This window comes from Pelodiscus sinensis, chromosome 9 (assembly GCF_049634645.1).
Source record: "Pelodiscus sinensis isolate JC-2024 chromosome 9, ASM4963464v1, whole genome shotgun sequence".
In the NCBI taxonomy this organism is placed as follows: domain Eukaryota; kingdom Metazoa; phylum Chordata; order Testudines; family Trionychidae; genus Pelodiscus; species Pelodiscus sinensis.
Genome location: NC_134719.1, coordinates 7,611,790 through 7,630,427, shown reverse-complemented (window position 1 = coordinate 7,630,427; position 18,638 = coordinate 7,611,790). Strand labels below are relative to the sequence as shown.

The 18,638-nt window shown below is 43.7% G+C and overlaps 1 protein-coding gene across 2 annotated transcripts in view; it reads right to left on the bottom strand.

Annotated features, from left to right (window-relative positions):
* Positions 1-18,638, bottom strand: part of ELAVL4 (ELAV like RNA binding protein 4) — a 122,773-nt gene extending 104,135 nt beyond the window's left edge. Inside the window, exon 1 of one of the 2 annotated variants that reach the window (XM_014575183.3) lies at positions 18,553-18,638. Coding sequence is in view for 1 of the 2 variants with exons in the window: in XM_075935951.1 (XP_075792066.1) it covers positions 14,155-14,172 (18 nt within the window). In the remaining variant the exon portion in view is untranslated. Of the gene's footprint in view, positions 1-14,154; positions 14,283-18,552 lie in introns of those variants that run through there. The other variant, XM_075935951.1, reaches the window with a different exon arrangement.

Genomic DNA, 18,638 nt, shown 5'->3' with positions numbered 1-18,638 from the left:
TTTCTCCTCCTCCTCCATTCGCGGATTCCTCTGTCACTTCCAACTGCCATGGATATTAACCTAATCTAGTCATTCAACATGCTGAACTGTCCTTGAATATGAACGGAGGGAGAGTAATGTTAATGCAGTAGAAGACATTCAGCTGAACATAAAACCGGAGGAGTGCTCCTTAGGGACAAATATGAAACCCATTTAGTCAGGAGGAACATAGAATAAAGAAATCCACATTGGTGAGCCAGGACAACAAAAATTTACAAGGTGAACACCTTAATTGAAATCCTAAAAGAAAGAGCCATCATTCTGAACACGTGCCGCAGGATTCAGAGATGTCAACTGAAAAGAGTGGAAAATATAGGGTTACGGAGAGCACTCTGAACAATATCATGGCAACAAACATACAGCAAAGTGCTTGATCCTCTTTTCATTTGTAAGACTGGCAAGGCAGAAATGGTTTTAACAAAAAAAGTAAAACAAATAAAAGCCATTTAAAAACACAGGAAAATTACCACAGGGACTAAGTTTAAAACATCACCTCTGGCAGTGTTATACAAAACACTGACAAAAACTGTTTCACCACTACATAAACCCATGTTTTAAAGGTGACCTGTATACAATATTGCAAAATCCAGGAACTTTACAATAAGGCTCCAAACCCAGATGCCCCGTGTGTCAGAAGTATTCAGAACACTGCTAACTTGAAAAATACTTTTTTCTAAATGTCTGAAGCTGCAACGCCATTCACTGGTCTCACAGGAGTGAAGAGGCACCAATCAAATTATGTCAGAGATTTTGGCACCATCTCTCCCAAATACGCCAGCCTTGATCTTCCTCACAACAGAACATGTTAAAAAAAGCATGGCACTGACTCTCCTTATACCAAGGTTTAGGATTCCACTGAACAGCAAAGTATACTTAATTCTCTACAAGGTCTTTGAAAACCTCTCTCAACAAGGTCTTTGAGAACCTGGGAAGGATCACTAACTTGGGTTTATTTCTGTCCATGTATAACCAGAGGTCTTATTTTTGCTACCAGTAGGGTAACTGTTTCATAAAGGAAATGAAGAGGGGTCTTGGAGCATGTCATAATAATATCACTTTTCAGATACCTCTCTCAACAAGGTCTTTGAGAACCTGGGAAGGATCACTAACTTGGGTTTATTTCTGTCCATGTATAACCAGAGGTCTTATTTTTGCTACCAGTAGGGTAACTGTTTCATAAAGGAAATGAAGAGGGGTCTTGGAGCATGTCATAATAATATCACTTTTTAGATACCTCCCACCTTTCAGCCAATGTTCTCAAACACTTCACAAAGAAGAGTTCTGTGTCTTACAAACAACTCAACTATGACATAGGGAGTAAGACAACTAGTCATACACAAGTCTAAGTCCTTGATAGAATCATCAAATCAAATACAGGCAGTCCCCGACTTAGGCGGATCCGACTTATGTCGGATCCGCACTTATGAACGGGGCTTTTCTCGCCCCGGATCTCACGGGCGGCAGGTCACTGCCCATGTCCTCCGGGGCGAGAAAAGCTTCTCCCGGTCTCCCTGGTCTGCTGGGGGGGGGGTCCAGCAAAGCCGCTGGACCCCCCCCAGCAGACCAGGGGGACAGGAGCAAAGCCGTCCAGGCGGCGGGGGTCCCGCAACCTGGGCGGCTTTGCTCCCGGGCAAACGAGCAAAGCCGCCCAGGCGGCGGCTTTGCTCGGGTGTCCCTGGTCTGCTGGGGGGGTCCAGCGGCTTTGCTGGACCTCCCCAGCAGACCAGGGAGACAGGAGCAAAGCCACATGGGCGGCGGGGTCCCTCCGCCTGTGCGGCTTTGCTCGGGTCTCCCTGGTCTGCTGGGAGGGAGGGAGCGCAGCTAGTGCGCCCCCCCCAGCAGACCAGGCTTTTGTTGCAGGACACCTCGGGTAGAGCAGCTGGGGTGCTGCCGGGTTGGTCCTGTGGGAACCTACTGGGCAGCGCCCCAGCTGTTCTGTCCCAGGCTCCAGATTCAGCAGCTGTTGAAACTGATCCGGCTGATTCCAGGAAGCTGGGGGCAGAGCAACTCTGCCTCCGGCTTCCTGTAGTCAGCCCCTGGTCAGTTTCAGTGGCAGCAGCTGAATCTGGAGCCAGTTCCAACTTGCATACAAATTCACCTTAAGAACAAACCTATAGTCCCTATCTTGTATGTAACCCGGGGACTGCCTGTACTTACCTACTAAGCTGGGATGGTCAATAAGACATGAGAGGATTAATGGGAATTAGTGGTCTGACTCCCTTACTGACATCAGGCCCCCAAAATTAAGGGCTTATCAACACTGAATGTTTTCCTAGCTTAGTCATCAATTTAGCTCATCAGCAAGCTATAACTCCAGATCCTTGTGTGGTTGCAGTTAAAAGCACTCATACTACTACAACTTAATCAAGGGTAGGGAACCTTTTTTTGGGACAGGGGGCAGTGACCCACAGAAAAATCAGTTTGGGGTCATACACAAGTGAGAAATAAATGAAACAAAACCAAAAAAATACCCCTCACTGATGTGGCCCCCAACTGAGAAGCAGGAAAAAAAAACCCACACTCACCTCATTCCTGCAACTTGGGGCATCAAGGTCCCCCAGCGCTCCAGTCTAGTGGGGATGGGCCACCAAAACTCGGAGCTTCCCTCCAGGGCTGGAATAACTCTTCTGAGGGTCTAAGCTTAGTAGATTTTGTGGGGCCTTCTGATGTTCTGGCATGAGGCCAGAAATAAAAGATTCACTTGTGGGAAGGGGCTGCTGAGGAGTGTGCTAGGGTCAGGATGCAAGCTGTGGACAAGTGGCAGGTTGCAGGAGCGGGTGTCTGGGCAGGAGGTGGGATGTATGAGGGGCAGGAGATTCAGGCACTTACCTGGTGCAGCTCCCGGGGGGTGGATCCATGCCGCCCTGCGCTTTCAGGCACCACCCCTGCCATTCCCATTGGCCACGATTCCCCGGCCAATAAGAGTGACGAGGATAGAGCCTGCAGGCAAATGATTCCTTGCGCTGCTGTTCCCCCAGCCAGGGGATGGGGGAATAAGCAGGGAACAAAGCTGCTTTCCTCCTCCCTCCCTGCCAGACAAAGCCAGCCACATAGCATCCGCTCCCTACTGCTTCCCCCTGATGTGGGGAGAGAGAAGCTCTGAGCCTTGTGGGTCAGATCAAGGTAAGTCAGCCGCCAGATCCAGCCTGCAGGTTCCCCATCCTCCTGGCTTATGCCATTATAACTGCATTCAAACTTGGGCGTCTATCTGCACGGACATGTGGGTTAAAAAAAAGGGGGGGGAATGTCATATCCCTAAATGACATAGTGTTGCCAGTAAAACTTAAGTGTAGACTAGGCCTAAAGTGAATCAATCATTTAAGTTCCCAAAAAGGGTCTGGAAAAAAGCCAGGAACAGAATCCAAGAATCCTGTTAGTCCTAGGGTCTAATCTCTATTTTCTCCCTCTTAACTTGGCAAACATCAATTTTTTTCACCCTTTTAACTGAACGCAGAATTAATATGGCTTTTTTACTTCCTTTCTTATATACCACCAACGTCAACGCAGCTCTGAGAATAATACTGTTAATTAACTGTTGCTACATAATCAGCAGAGGGAAAATAAGAGTGCAAAAATATAGTTTATTTTGCCTTCCCTCCCCGCCCCACCGTCAAAGTAGAATTAAAAAAAAAACCCAAACCTGAAAACAAACATTCACAACTCCTAAATCACCAGCTTATACCAACTTGAAATCACATTAGGGTACTGAATCGCTCACATCATTACTTACTCTAATTCTAAAGAATTATCGACATGTTCATTTAAAAACATTTTATCTTTTAAAAATAAATTTACTCTTAATAAGACTAAACATGCTTCTGCACAGTTTTGGAATTTCACAAACCTGTATCAATTATGTGAATAAGCAATTGTAATACTTTGCAGCTGTCACCTTTTGATAACGGGGAACGAAGCCTGACTCAAATTCATGCTTTCTATACTACATAATGTACAGTTACTTTCAGCAAATGATAGTCCCTTCTTTCAAGAGATTAAAAATGTCCTATTTGGTTTCATGTTACATCAGGGACAGACAGTTTTCTGGGAAAAATAAACAGTAAAAAAGGGCTATAAACATTCTCTCGCTCTCTCTCTCCTCCCCAAAGACAAATAAAACTAGGGCGGTCAAGCACTTAAAAAACATTTTATCGAGTGATTAAAAACATTTAATCATGATTAATCGTGTGCGCCTCCCCTTTGAAACTACACCGTGGTGTTTCAATGGGGTAGTGCTGCATGGAGTTCAGGATCAGCTAGAGTCCCTAGCTGACCCCAGTCTATATGCAGCGCTGCCTCTTTGAAGCGCCGGAGTGGCACCTCAAAGGGGCAGCACATTAGGAGCCAGGATCAGCAGAAGTTAAAGACTAGTTGACTATCCAATAAGCAAATTATCATCAGATAATCAGTCTACTAGTGGACTAGTCAATTCCCCACCTCCCTCAGCTGCCTCTATGAGATGGGGAGGGGGGAGGAGTACTTCAAAGTGGCAGCAACGCACAGCTGTATGGTGCTTCTGCTTTGAAACCCCAACGCAGCATTTCAAAGGGGCAACTGTGGAGCCCAGGGTCAGCTGGTGACTCCCCAGCTGATCCCAGGCTCTGTGCAGCATTTCCCGAGAACCCGAGGTCAGCTGGGGAGTTCCGCTGCCACGGGGAGCCCAGGAACAGCTAGGAGTCCCCAGCTGACCCCAGGCTCCACAGCTGCCCCTTTAAAACGCCACCTCTGGCATTTCAAAGGGGCAGCTTCCCTGGAGCCCAGGGTCAGCTGGGGACTGCCCAGCTAATCCTGGGCTTTGCGTAGCAGCGGAAACCAAGGCCAGCTGGGGGCTCCCAGCTTAATATGGGCTCCCTGCGGTAGCGGAACCTGGGATCAGCTGGGGAGTCCCCAGCTGACCTCAGGCTCTGTGTTGCGCAGCCCCTTTGAAGCATTGCAGCGGCACTTCAAAGGGGTAGTGCAGCATTAATTCCTGCGATTAAGGCGTTAAAAAATTTAATGAGTTAATCCTGGACTGCATTAATCGCAGGCATTAATGTATGTCAATTGACAGCCCTAAATAAAACCCAAAACCAAACCACTGAAGAAATTAGGGATGTTAAATATCGGTTAACCGAACCGTCGATTAACCTCATGAATTCTTATCGGTTAGTCGACTAGTATATAGGCCCCAGCCAGCCCTTGTTTGGAGGGGAGGGGTCTGAGCTCCCAGACCCGGCATGAGCCAGAATTGAGTCAGGCTGCCTGCCTGCCTGGCTCCTAATACACATTAAATTCAGAGCAGCAGCATGGGTAGGTCCAGGACCCAGTGCAAGTCAGGACTGAGCTGGGCTGCTGGTCAGCCTGCTAAAAAAACATACAGGGAAAGGCTGAGGGGGAAATGCATGTAGTCTATAGCATTAACCTACAAGCTTTTGCTTATCGGTTAATCGACTATGCTATTACATCCCTAGAAGAAACCAGAGAAAATTACTAGCATTTTGGTCTGCTTTTAAGCACTCAACATTTTAAAGTCAATTTATTACTAACAGTAGTTGGTCACAGATGAACATTAAACGCCTATTTGTTGAGCCCTCATTTACAAAGAGTCTCTCTTATCTGGCACCTGAAGATGGAACAAGCATAAGGCTGATTATCATTTCCTTTAAACCCAGGAAAATTACTATGGAAGACCTCAGACAAAGACCAGTTCTGTATTAAGAAAGAATTTAAAAACATAACAAAGTCTAAACAGGTAAATCATAATTATCAAATACCTTACCCTCCAACTTTTAATTAAAAGATGTAGGAGAAATCAGTCAGAGCTAATTTTAAAAACCCATTAGAGTACATACAATACTTTCTACGGAAAATAATGTTAGGTCAATTATATGAAGCATACAGGCTAATTGTAAACAATCAGAGTTTTTTGGTTCACTATTAGTTTTTAATAATCATTTTCTAGGTTGCTGGTTAATCCACAAGTGTTCTGTGTTAAATGTGGGCTTTCTTCCATTGCAAAATCATTGGAACCAAAGAACAGGATGCAAGTTTAACCTTACGTAATAGATATAATTTGTCATATTTCTTGTAATTAGTTCTCTTTTTATATACAGCCATTCTTGTTTGCTTAACAGGATTAGCCTATCATGATACATATAATCAGGGCTCGTTGAGCTGCGGCGAGCCCTGCTCGTCAGCTGCACCGTCCTGCGTTCTGCACATGTGCAGGTTGTTCTGCACATGTGCAGATCGCCCGAACCCGGCTCTTCTGGGATGTAATCTACTCGCCACGGGCGAGTAGATTACATAAATTGTCGGGCCCTGCATATAATTATAATAACTTGTACCATTAACACATACTGAATGGGTCCATGCTTACTACTGATAGATGCTGCTATCTTTACATCTTATCAATGACATTGACCTCTACAAAATATTTTACCATTATCCAAATAGACAGGACAGCCTAAGAAGACGATAAAGTTTCACACAGGTTTATTGTTGGGCATGTACTTCCCCATAGGCTTCATCTATACTTATCTGCACCATCAAACTGCTTTTGCTATGTAAATAGTATAGCTGAAGTTGACATATTCACCGTGGTGTCTTCAGTGCAGTAAGGTCAATGGCAGCTGCTCTCCCGTCGACACCAGCTACTCTGCTTGCCTTAGTGGAGTACCAGTATCGACAGGAGTGCTTGCAGAGATCAATTTATCGTGTCTACAGCAGATGCGATAAACCGATATCTGCAGCATCAATCCACCATGAAATGTAGACAAGCCTGAAAGGCAGGAAGAGCTAAAAGGACTTCACTGTGGTCATTAGAGAGTTCTACTACTTCTACTGCTCCGCCCACAGTTCCAGGTGGATACATCTATATTCCAAATTCCTTTGCTTCTCCTGTTGTCATGCCAATTGTTTATACGGTATAACCAGGGCTTGACAAAACGTGGCGAAATTTACTCACCAGCCCCGCACTGCGCATGCGCCAGACCCGCACTGAGCATGTGCACGCTGCCAGTGAATGGGGTGACCGGCTAAAATCTACTCACCATGGGCTAGTAGATTCACTGATTTGTCGAGCTGTGGGTATAACAGTTAATGCTGATAGAAACTCAAACAGAAAATAATAAATAGCAGAACCAATTTAAAATTCTTTAGAAAAATACAGATTTTATTCTACAAGGGGGACATGAAGAGCTATTTCTTCCTTCTTAACTGCCAGCAGTCACAGAAGTCAGAGTGATAGAAAAGAGAAAGCTCCACAGACAATATATGGATGCTACTGCTAAAAAGGTAAGAAGCGAAGTTTTATCTTCAGGTTTCAAAGTCCCCATGGAGCTGTCTCTCCCCGATCTCTTATTTCTAAATAAGTGAAGATTTAGAACTAGTCTTCATTTGGAAAGTCATCTCTACAACCACAAGAGCCAGAAACTTAAGTTTTAAGACTACAATCTTAAGTATAGTAGATGCTGATGGGAGTCCTTAGAAAAGTTTTGGTCCAGCGTGCTGCCAACAGGACAATAGCACAACGTAAGCCATGAATTAGCAAGAGCAGCACTGACGGTGTCACAGGTATCACAAGGATGAAGAGATCACTCAGGCCCTTTTGCCATTTTGCAGTTTCAGAATTATTTTCCCTCCATTGTCCTTTTTCATTTATTTCTCATGAGGGATATACAAGTAAGTTATCTCCCCCTAAACAAACAAACAGATAAAGTTCAAGAGTCCTATCTACACCATCTGATTATGTCTTCCACAGCAGCAGGGAGACAATTAGCCATAGGGAATTCAACCTTGGAGATGGGAGAACTATTAGGTCCAAACAATGGCTGTTTTTACTTAACTTTTTCTCTCCTCCTCCCTTTCCCCCAATTAAAGAGGTCCCAGGGCTAAGAGCATCATTTTTATTTCTTTGCAAAGACATCTAATTGGTGGCACCCCTTCCCTCCCGCCAGGTTTACAAACCAGTTAGGCAGATGGTTTGGAGTAAGGATGTTAAGGACTAGTCGACCAGTATGGGGTATGGGCTCCATGCAGTGCTGCCGCTTTGAAATGCCACAGCAGCAGAGAGCTGATAGGTAAGGTCCCATGGGAATCAAGACTGAAGGAAAAAACAACTGAAGAGAGTTGGCAGATTTTTCAAGGGACATTATTAAGGGCCCAAAAGCAAGCTATTCCGCTGCGTCGGAAAGATAGAAAATATGGCAAAAGACCGCCTTGGCTTAACCACAAGATCTTGCATGATCTAAAAATAAAAAAGGAGTCATATAAAAAATGGAAAGTAGGACAAATTACAAAGAATGAATATCAGAAAACAACACAGGAATGCAGGGGCAAGATTAGAAAGGCAAAGGCACAAAATGAGCTCAAACTAGCTGTGGGGAAAAAAGGGAAACAAGAAGACTTATTATAAATACATTAGAAGCAAGAAGAAGACCAAGGACAGGATAGGCCCACTGCTCAGGGAGGACGATGAAACAGTAACAGGAAACTTGGAAATGGCAGAGATGCTCAATGACTTCTTTGTTTCGGTCTTCACCGAGAAGTCTGTGGGAATGCCTAACATAGTGAATGCTAGTGGAAAGGAGGTAGGTTTGGAAGATAAAATAAAAAAAGAACAAGTTAAAAATCACCTTGAAAAGTTAGATACCTGCAAGTCACCAGGGCCTGATGAAATGCTAGAATACTAGAATACTCAAGGAGCTGATAGAGGAGGTATCTGAGCCTCTAGCTATCATCTTTGGAAAATCATGGGAGACCGGAGAGTTTCAAGAAGACTGGAAAAGGGCAAATATAATGCCCATCTACAAAAAGGGAAACAGGAACAACCCAGGAAACTATAGACCAGTTAGTTTTACTTCTGTGTCAGGGAAGATAATGGAGCAAGTAATTAAAGAAATAATCTGCAAACACTTGGAAGGTAGTAAGGTGATAGGGAACAGCCAGCATGGATTTGTAAAGAACAAATCATGTCAAACCAATCTGAAGGTACGTCTAGACTACATGCCTCTGGCGACAGAGGAATGTAGATTAGGCTACTAGGCATAGGAAAATGAAGCAGCGATTTAAATAATTGCCACTTCATTTAAATTTACATGGCTGCCGCGCTGAGCCGATCAGCTGTTTGTCGGCTCAGCGCGGAAGTCTGGGAGGTCGACAAATGCCTTTGATGTCGACCCCCGTGCATCCAGACTACTGCGCTGAGCCGACAAACAGCTGATCGGCTCAGCGCGGCAGCCATGTAAATTTAAATGAAGCGGTGATTATTTAAATCACCGCTTCATTTTCCTATGCCTGGTAGCCTAATCTACATGCCTCTGTCGCCAGAAGCATGTAGTCTAGACGTACCCTGAGAGCTTTCTTTGAGAGGATAACGAGACTTGTGGATAAAGGAGAAGCGGTGGATGTGGTATATCTAGATTTTAGTAAGGCATTTGATACAGTCTTGCATGATCTTCTTATCAATAAACTAGGCAAATACAACTTAGATGTAGTTACTATAAGGTGGGTGCATAACTGGCTGGATAACCCTACTCAGAGAGTGTAGTTATTAATGGTTCCCAATTGTGCTAGAAAAGTATAATGAGCGGCGTTCCTCCAGGGTCTGTTTTGGTATCGGCTCTGTTCAATATCTACATCAAAGATTTAGATATTGGCATAGAAAGTACACTTAGTAAGTTTTCAGATGATACCAAGCTGGGAGGGGTTGCGACAGCTTTGGAGGATAGGGTCATAATTCAAAATGATCTGGACAAATTGGAGAAATGGTCTGAGGTAAACAGGATGAAGTTTAATAATGACAAATGCAAAGTGCTCCACTTAGGAAGGAATAATCAGTTTCACACATACAGAATGGGAAGCGACTGTCTAGGAAGGAGTACGGCAGAAAGGGATCTAGGGGTTATGTTGGACCACAAGCTAAATATGAGTCAACAGTGTGATGCAAACATGATTCTGGGATGCATTAACAGGTATGTTGTGAGCAAGACACGAGAAGTCATTCTTCCGCTCTACTCTGCGCTGGTTAGGCCTCAGTTGGAGTACTGTGTCCAGTTCTGGGCACCGCATTTCAAGAACGATGTGGAGAAACTGGAGAGGGTCCAGAGAAGAGCAACAAGAATGATTAGAGGTCTAGAGAACATAACCTATGAAGGAAGGCTGAAAGAATTGGGTTTGTTTAGTTTAGAAAAGAGAAGACTGAGGGGGGACATGATAGCAGTTTTCAGGTATCTAAAAGGGAGTCATGAGGAGGAGAGAGAAAACTTTTTCATCTTGGCCTCTGAGGATAGATCAAGAAGCAATGGGCTTAAACTGCAGCAAGGGAGGTTTAGGTTGGACATTAGGAAAAAGTTCCTAACTGTCAGGGTAGTCAAACACTGGAATAAATTGCCCAGGGAGGTTGTGGAATCCCCATCTCTGGAGATATTTAGGAGTAGGTTAGATAAATGTTGATCAGGGATGGTCTCGTCTGTACTTGATCGTGCCGTGAGGGCAGGGGACTGGACTCGATGACCTTTCGAGGTCCCTTCCAGTCCTAGTATTCTATGATTCTATATACATGAAGTAAGTTCCTTGTTACCAACACCAAACCTGGGACTGAAGACTGATGTAAAACATTTCCCCATCACCACCCATGAAAGCATGAGGGAGCATTCATACCTCCTCATAAACATAAAGACCTCCCCACTCTCAAAGCTGGACATTTATTTTGCATTTAGACTTTTTTTTCTATCCAGCACATAGAATAAATGCTTATTTCTGTTTAAAGGGTTTTCCTTTGCATAGCAAATAAGCTTCACAATATAGCTGATTTTTTTTAAAGTGTCACTTAAGTTATTTTGGTACAATTTATCTTTCCTTACTTATTCCTAGAACACCTCAGAGTATTAACAATGAAATAAATGTGATAACATTCTAACATCTTCAAACATTACCTCATTTAAAAATCTAATTTACTTTTCACCATTAAGGCTTACTTCACTGTTTTGCATTTTTCTCAGCTTGTACAATGAAAGTACACTGTCAGTTTCATTTCTGCTTTGAATCTTTTGCATAGTATGCTTGTCATTCACTAGCACAGTGTTCTTGTACTTACGTTTCCAACAATGCAAGGGAATTACTAAATATTAAAAAGCGAAAGGAAACAGTTTTCTTTTAATTTTACCAAAAAACCCAAATCCTTAATCTGTTTTCTTGGACCAAAATGAACCCTTTTTGTTTGAAAAGAGGCTAAAACCTGAATAGCCAATGTGTCTTAAATAATACTAGGTGGCCTTCCATATAATATAAAGCAATAACCTCCAAAAGAACCCAGAATGTAGTTTTTCTGTGTATTTAAATCCCAATGAAATCAGTAGGAGCTATGCTCAAAGACTGACTGTAATTAAATGAACAAACACTGGAATAAGAAATATGTGCTCCCTGGTAAGATACCAAACATGAATTCTGCCATCATGTGAAGCTCCACATAAAGTTTCTGTAGTCAGTAAATGAACAGTGTGTGTCCAGATCCTGGGAAGGGTGGGGAAGCACAAACACAAAGAAAAGCTCTGTGAAACTCAAAAGCTTGTCTTTTTCACCAACGGAAATAGGTTCAAAAAAAGGTATTACCTTATGCAGCCTGTCTCTCTCTAAGCTAAACCCAAGTTAAAGGCATAAACTTGAATTGACCTAAAGACTTGACAACAGAGAAGGCTGGAGATACAACTCCCAATCCTACAAACAAACATGAACAGGCTTCACTTCAAGCATCTGTAAAAATGATCCATGGATGCAGATACACACGGATATAAATAAGGATGTGAACATATAACCGTATAAACTGTTAACTATAAGCCTGGGATTATCGGTTAACGTCCAGTTACACGCATGCTTCTACTCAGCTCCCCAGTTTAAAAGCCAGGTCCTAGCATGCACCAGCTTCCAGGGACCCGGCTGCCAGCCTACACTGCTGCCTCTGATACAGAGGCACCAGCACGGGGAAGCAGCCAGCTGCCTGGGAGCGGGTTGGGAGTTTTTCAGAAGTTACACGTTTACACAATTATCTGCATTTTAAGGTCCCTAGATAAAAGCAGATAGCTGCAAATTTGCAGGGTTCTAGATATAAAATTTGTATCTCCACGCGTGACTAGTGAGGAAGGACATGGGGGGGACGGGAGGGGACAGCCACCTGATGGCTTCCCCATATAACTCCTCCCTATGCCACCACTAGCTTGGGGAGGGCTGGGACAACAACTCTCCACTCCAGGTCCTGCCCAGGCCCAACCCCATCTCTCCCCGTTGCTCTGCCCTGCCTCTTTCCTCAAACAACATGGTGTGAGGGACTAGTGTGGGCCTGGTACCAGTAGCAGGCCTCCTTGTACACACCAGCAGCAGCAAGGGAAGTAGAGTGACATGGCCCTAGCTTGCTCTGTTCCCCCAGTTCATGGCTGTGTCACTCTGCTCCCCACTGGTGAGTGGGGGAGGCAGTCCCACCCCTCCTCCAAGTGACATTGTGGGGAGCGGTGGGAGCAGAGTCCTGTTGCTCTGCTTCCCCTGCTGCTGCTGAGTGGGGGTTGGGCTGACTCCTGCTAGAGGTGCCAGTTCCCAACCTAGTCCTCCCGGGATGCCTAGAGGGTCTGGCCCCTTGTCCCTTCCACCCACATCTTTTATGGGGGGGGTCATGTGCCCCCTCCACACACTGCCATGTATTGCCTGTGTAGCTTCAAAAATGAGCCATATATATCCCCATACACAACCGCAGATACAACCTGTGGATATAAAGCAGATAAACACAGATTCGCAGGGCTCTAAAGAGCAGAATCTAAAGTAATGAACAGGTAGAACTGATGATCCTGACTAATGGAAAGAGGGTAATGGCTGGGTCTGGTGGCCGAGATCACCATCCTGACAGCAAAATTCTCTTCCACATAAATTCTTGGCATAAGCGGGCTATTATAAAACACGATGGGGCAGGAAAAATGAGGTAACTTGGAGGCTTCATCTATTAAATAAAATGTCCCCTTAACTTTTTATTTTAGCTCATGAACCCTCTGGCAAATAAGTCTCCGCAGGCAGAAGAGCACCTTCTGCAGTCCTGTTGGCTTCCCATCCACTCCCTCACTGTTGCCTCTTTCAGAAAAGGGCATCGAGGACCTGGGGTGGCAGTTTCACAAAGAAATTATTCTTGAAGCCACAAGAGGGATTCCAGCAGAGATGGGAGGGCCAGCTGTAAAATGGGGAGGACGAGTAGGGAAGGGGGGGGGGTGTCTCACAGTCTCTTCCTAAAAAGGGGGCAGGGGTCAATAAACCAAAATTGGGAGGGAGGGAAAGGAGATGGGGGTGTATGATACACTCTCTTCCCCGAAAGTCGGGGGAGGGGGTCAATATACCAAAATGGGGAGGAGGGAAAGGAGATGGGGGTGTATGATACACTCTCTTCCCGGAAAGTCGGGGGAGGGGGTCAATATACCAAAATGGGGAGGAGGGAAAGGAGATGGGGGTGTATGATACACTCTCTTCCCGGAAAGTCGGGGAAGGGGGTCAATATACCAAAATGGGGAGGAGGGAAGGAGGGAAAGGAGATGGGGGTGTATGATACACTCTCTTCCCCGAAAGTCGGGGGAGGGGGTCAATATACCAAAATGGGGAGGGGGGAAGGAGGGAAAGGAGAGGGGGGTGTATGATACACTCTCTTCCTGGAAAGTCGGGGGAGGGGGTCAATATACCAAAATGTGGAGGGGAGAAGGAGGGAAAGGAGAGGGGGGTGTATGATACACTCTCTTCCTGGAAAGTCGGGGGAGGGGGTCAATATACCAAAATGGGGAGGGGAGAAGGAGGGAAAGGAGATGGGGGTGTATGATACACTCTCTTCCCGGAAAGTCGGGGGAGGGGGTCAATATACCAAAATGGGGAGGAGAGTAAGGAAAGGAGATGGGGGCGGGAGGTGACACTCTCTTCCTCAAAAAGGGGGGCGATATATACGGGGGTTGCAAATCACTTCCTCTCCCCAAATGCATGTTTTCCAAACCCTTCCCACCGCAGTCTCTGCGTGCTGGGCGGGGGGGGGGGTGACTAACCAGTGCAGAAGCCCCCTTCTCCCCACCCAGCGGAGATCAGGCTGGCGGCGCGGGCCGGCTGCGCGTGGGAGGGGGTTACCTGGCTTTTCAGACGCATTTTCGGGGGAGACCGCGCGCGGGAGGCAGGCTCGGGGCGGGGGGCCGCTCTCGAAGGCGACAGCGCGGCCCGAGGCTGCACGTGGCTCCCGGGGCCGAGGCCAGCACGAGGTTCCAAAGCCGGCGGGGGGGGGGGGGGGGGTCACGTTCCCGCGAGGGGCGGGCGGCGCAACGTGGAACGCCCCAGAACGGGAGCGGGGAGCACGTGGAGCCGGGGAGGATGGAGCGCGCGCCCAAACGGGCCCGGGCCTGCCTGCAGAGACAACCTCCCCTCTGGGATCACGGAGATGGGGAAGGGCAAAACCTGGGAAATCCCCTCCCCCCAAGAAAAATCTCTGTTCTTTGCTGGTCCCAGGGGACCCTTCCCCACGCAACAGGTTCCCTTTCGCACCCACCCCCGCCTTGCTCGGCTTGGCTCTGAATGATCCTTTGCTAGGTGCATTGAGAGATCCCTTCCCGGGAGCCCCTGGCCCTTTGCATGACCCTGCAGGGGAATCACCTCCAACCCCTCAGTCAGTTGAGGAAAAAGGACAAAACAAAAGCCTGGAATGAGGGATGGGCCCTCCTGAAGCAGGGGTGAGGTGGAAATGCTGGGGATATTAGCTGGAGGACTCCCTGGGAATGATTTCTTATATGATTGGCAGTTTTAATATATAAAATGTAAAATTCAGGAGTATAGTTAGCACTGAAAACTAATAAACATGCACATACTGAGATTGCTCAGAGTCCACCCAGCTTAGCACAGTAATAGCTGACACCACCTCTAAAAGTCTGTTCAGACCCTGTCTTCAGGGCACAATTTTAGTCTTCACAGACAACATTCAGTAACAGGATGCTATTCTCATAAAAGCAGGATTCAGGGGACTAGAGGCCTTTCCCCTTCCTCTAGACCAGTGTTTCTCAACCTTTTATATAAAGTACCCCTTTTAAAATATATATAAGAACATAAGAATGGTCATACTGGGTCAGACCAAAGGTCCATCTAGCCCAGTATCCTGTCTGCAGACAGTGGCCAGTGCCAGGTGCCCCAGAGAGGGTGGACCGGAGACAATGATCAAGTGATTTGTCTCCTGCCATCCATCTCCAGCCTTTGGCAAACAGAGGCCAGGGACACCATTCCTATCCCCTGGCTAATAGCCTTTTATGGACCTAACCTCCATGAATTTCTCTAGCTCTTTTTAAAACTGTTAGGGTATGTCTACTCTGCATTCCTCTTTCGAGAGAGGAATGTAAATGCAGCTGAGAAAAATTGCAAATGAAGCGTGGATTTGAATTTTCCGTGCTTCATTTGCATAATCGCGTCTGGGTGCTATTTCAAAATACCCTATTTCGAAATAAGAAACACTGTCTAGACGCAGTTATTTTGAAAGAAAACCCTTCTTTCAAAATTACCTTTAAACCTCATTTTATAAGGAGTAAGAGTAATTTTGAAAGAAAGGCTTTCTTTCAAAATAACCGTGTCTAGACAGCATTTCTTTTTTTGAAATAGGGTATTTCAAAATAGCTCCCGGACATAATTATGCAAATGAAGCGTGGGAATTTCAAATCCACACTTCATTTCCAGTTTTGTTCCTCTGCATTTGTATTCCTCTCTCAAAAGGAATACTAGCCTTCACAGTCCTAGCCTTCACAGCCTCCTCTGGCAAGGAGTTCTACAGGTTGACTGTGCACTATGTGAAGAAGAATTTCCTTTTATTAGTTTTAAACGTGCTACCCATTAATTTCATTTGGTGTCCTCTAGTTCTTATATTATGGGAACAAGTAAATAACTTCTCTTTATTCACCCTTTCCATACCATTCATGATTTTATATACCTCTATGATACCCCCCCCCCCACAGTCTCCTCTTTTCTAACCCGAAAAGTCCCAGTCTCTTTAGCCTCTCCTCATATAGGACCTGTTCCAAACTCCTAATAATTTTAGTTGCAATCTTCTGAACCTTTTCTAATGCCAAAATATCTTTTTTGAGGTGAGGAGGCCATATATATATATATATATATATATATATATATATATATATATATATATATATATATATATATATATATATATATATATATATATATATATATATATATATACAAACATTTTTTTAACCATTGAAACACTTTTGTTTAAATAACTTAATCATAAAATAACTTAATAATAAAAATGTAAAACTTAAAACTAAAATTCAGTTTTCTCCTAATTTCACTTGTGTTGACATACCCTCCCCCGCAGATTTCTCTCGAGCACCTCTAAAGGTACTTGTACCACGGTTGAGAAACACTGCTCTAGACTAGAGCTTGCCACAGGAAACTGCTTCCTACCATCCCCTCCAAAGGCTGAGCTCTCTCAGGGTTTCCCAGCTAAAGCTGATAATCCAACAGCACTGGCTAGTTCCACCTCTTCAGAGCATAGATCACCCTGTTGCAATACTATACAGTCAGAGTGTCTTTTTTTTTTCTGTGCTGAATGCCTTAAAATTTCTATGCAAAGACCAACCAAACCATACCCTACATAGGATCATATTTCTCTCTCTGACCTGTATTTGAAGGGATGTCTCTTATTTAGAGTCTAATGTACTGTAAGACTCTACTAAGAAGCATTTAATAGGTTTAAAAGCCAGTTTTGAGCAACACCCAAGAGAAGGATGAGACACTGAGACAAATGTATGATCTTAAGCCACAAGTAGTACTTTGTGAGAAGTTTTCCCTAAAAATAGGCTTTGCCTTATATTTTCATAGAATCATTTGTATCTGTATCATAATCAAAAGTAAATTCAGCACATAATTAAGAGGATACACTACCACTGAAAACAGTTCTAACAAGGCTGAATTTTGCTTACAGATTCAAAAGGCAGAAATGACATTATGCATTACATACACAGCACACATATGCAGTAAGTGTAGTAAGAGGTACATACTTAGCAAATTGCTCATATGAAGCCTGATTAAAGAAAAAAAAACCCTCTGACAGTTTTCATATTAAAATAGAATGTCTCCAGTAATTTAAAAGATTTTGATATGGCGTTCAAAGAATGCTTTCTACTACAAAGTGAGGAGTGTTTAAGGCCCTTGCTTCTCAACTCTTTTGAAGATCTACACATGCAACCTCCAAATAATAGTTTGATTGGTTCATGTAATAAGGGTGGTGGAATATACCCTTGATTACGCTCTTTGATTTTCACAGCTCTTGTGTATTAACATAGTTATAAGAAGAGTTATCATAGCAACAATACTTCCTGTACACTATGCATACATGCGGGCTTGAACACATGCATGATCCCTCATCAGTTTGGCACTGAGTTACATTCATTACTGAAGAGTGCATCAAGATCTATTTATTTCAGATATTAACATAGAAACATAGTTTATTTATTTGGCTAACTCTGTCCATTAGTTTGGTCAAAATTCTTCCTGTTTAAGAGATTTGACAACACAAACATAGTGAACTTGTGGTACATTCTATGTAGAAAATGGAAGAATACTAGAGGGTCAATAGTTCAGGGTGGCATCTCAGGTAATGCATAAATGATTCTAACCTGTGGATATATGAAGCGTGATTTTCAGAGTAGAATTTAACCCAAGCTAGCACAGATTTTTGTTTTCTGACAGTGAATCTGACCTTTTCAATACAATAAAACATTTTATTATAGTATAACTACCTTATACAACTAAATTCTAAAATATACTTTCTTGTGAAAATTTGAGGCACCTAATCTCAAATAACAGTCATGAAAAGGACACCAATCCATTACATGATTAGGCATCATTTCATTAGACAACAGCTTTTCTAAAATCTGTTTACTTTCAAGTATTCTCACATTTAGTGTTTTTATTGATAGAATATTGAGTGTGCATTGTTCAGCATTTCATTGTTTCTCTGGATTTGTTAAGTCTCTTGAAAATCATTTTTAAAAATTCACATAATACCCCAAAACTATGTTTAGTCCTTTACTGTTCTTACTGATTCTGTTGCAGCAAACTATTCTGGGCAATAATTTACAAAAGGTCAACAATGTCATGCAAACGGGGCATTCTACAGAGAAATGCATTCACTTGATAATATTCTATATCCATACGGTATTACATACTAAATTTATTACCTATCTTACTAAAAATGTTCAAAGATATTCTTTACCCTCTGAAAAAAGTAATTCTCAAAATTGTTATGTTAACACTATAGAAAAGAGAATGCTAATATAAATGCTGTTCAATTGCAGAAATGCAAATTTAACTAATATATTTCTTTTCACTAAGTACTGTTAGTGTACAGTTTGAAAATTCACTAACATTTATGTAGTCTCGTAATCTTCTGACGTGGCTTCTTGTCTTAATTACATAACAAAAAAACCACCAACAAAAAGATCTTAGTAAATGAGAAATAAAGTGAAAACTTACTTTTCACCTTCAGAAAACAAGTCCTGTATTGAAGGTAATGAAAATGCTATGAAGTCCAAAATCAGCAAAAGAGTATGGTGCTCATT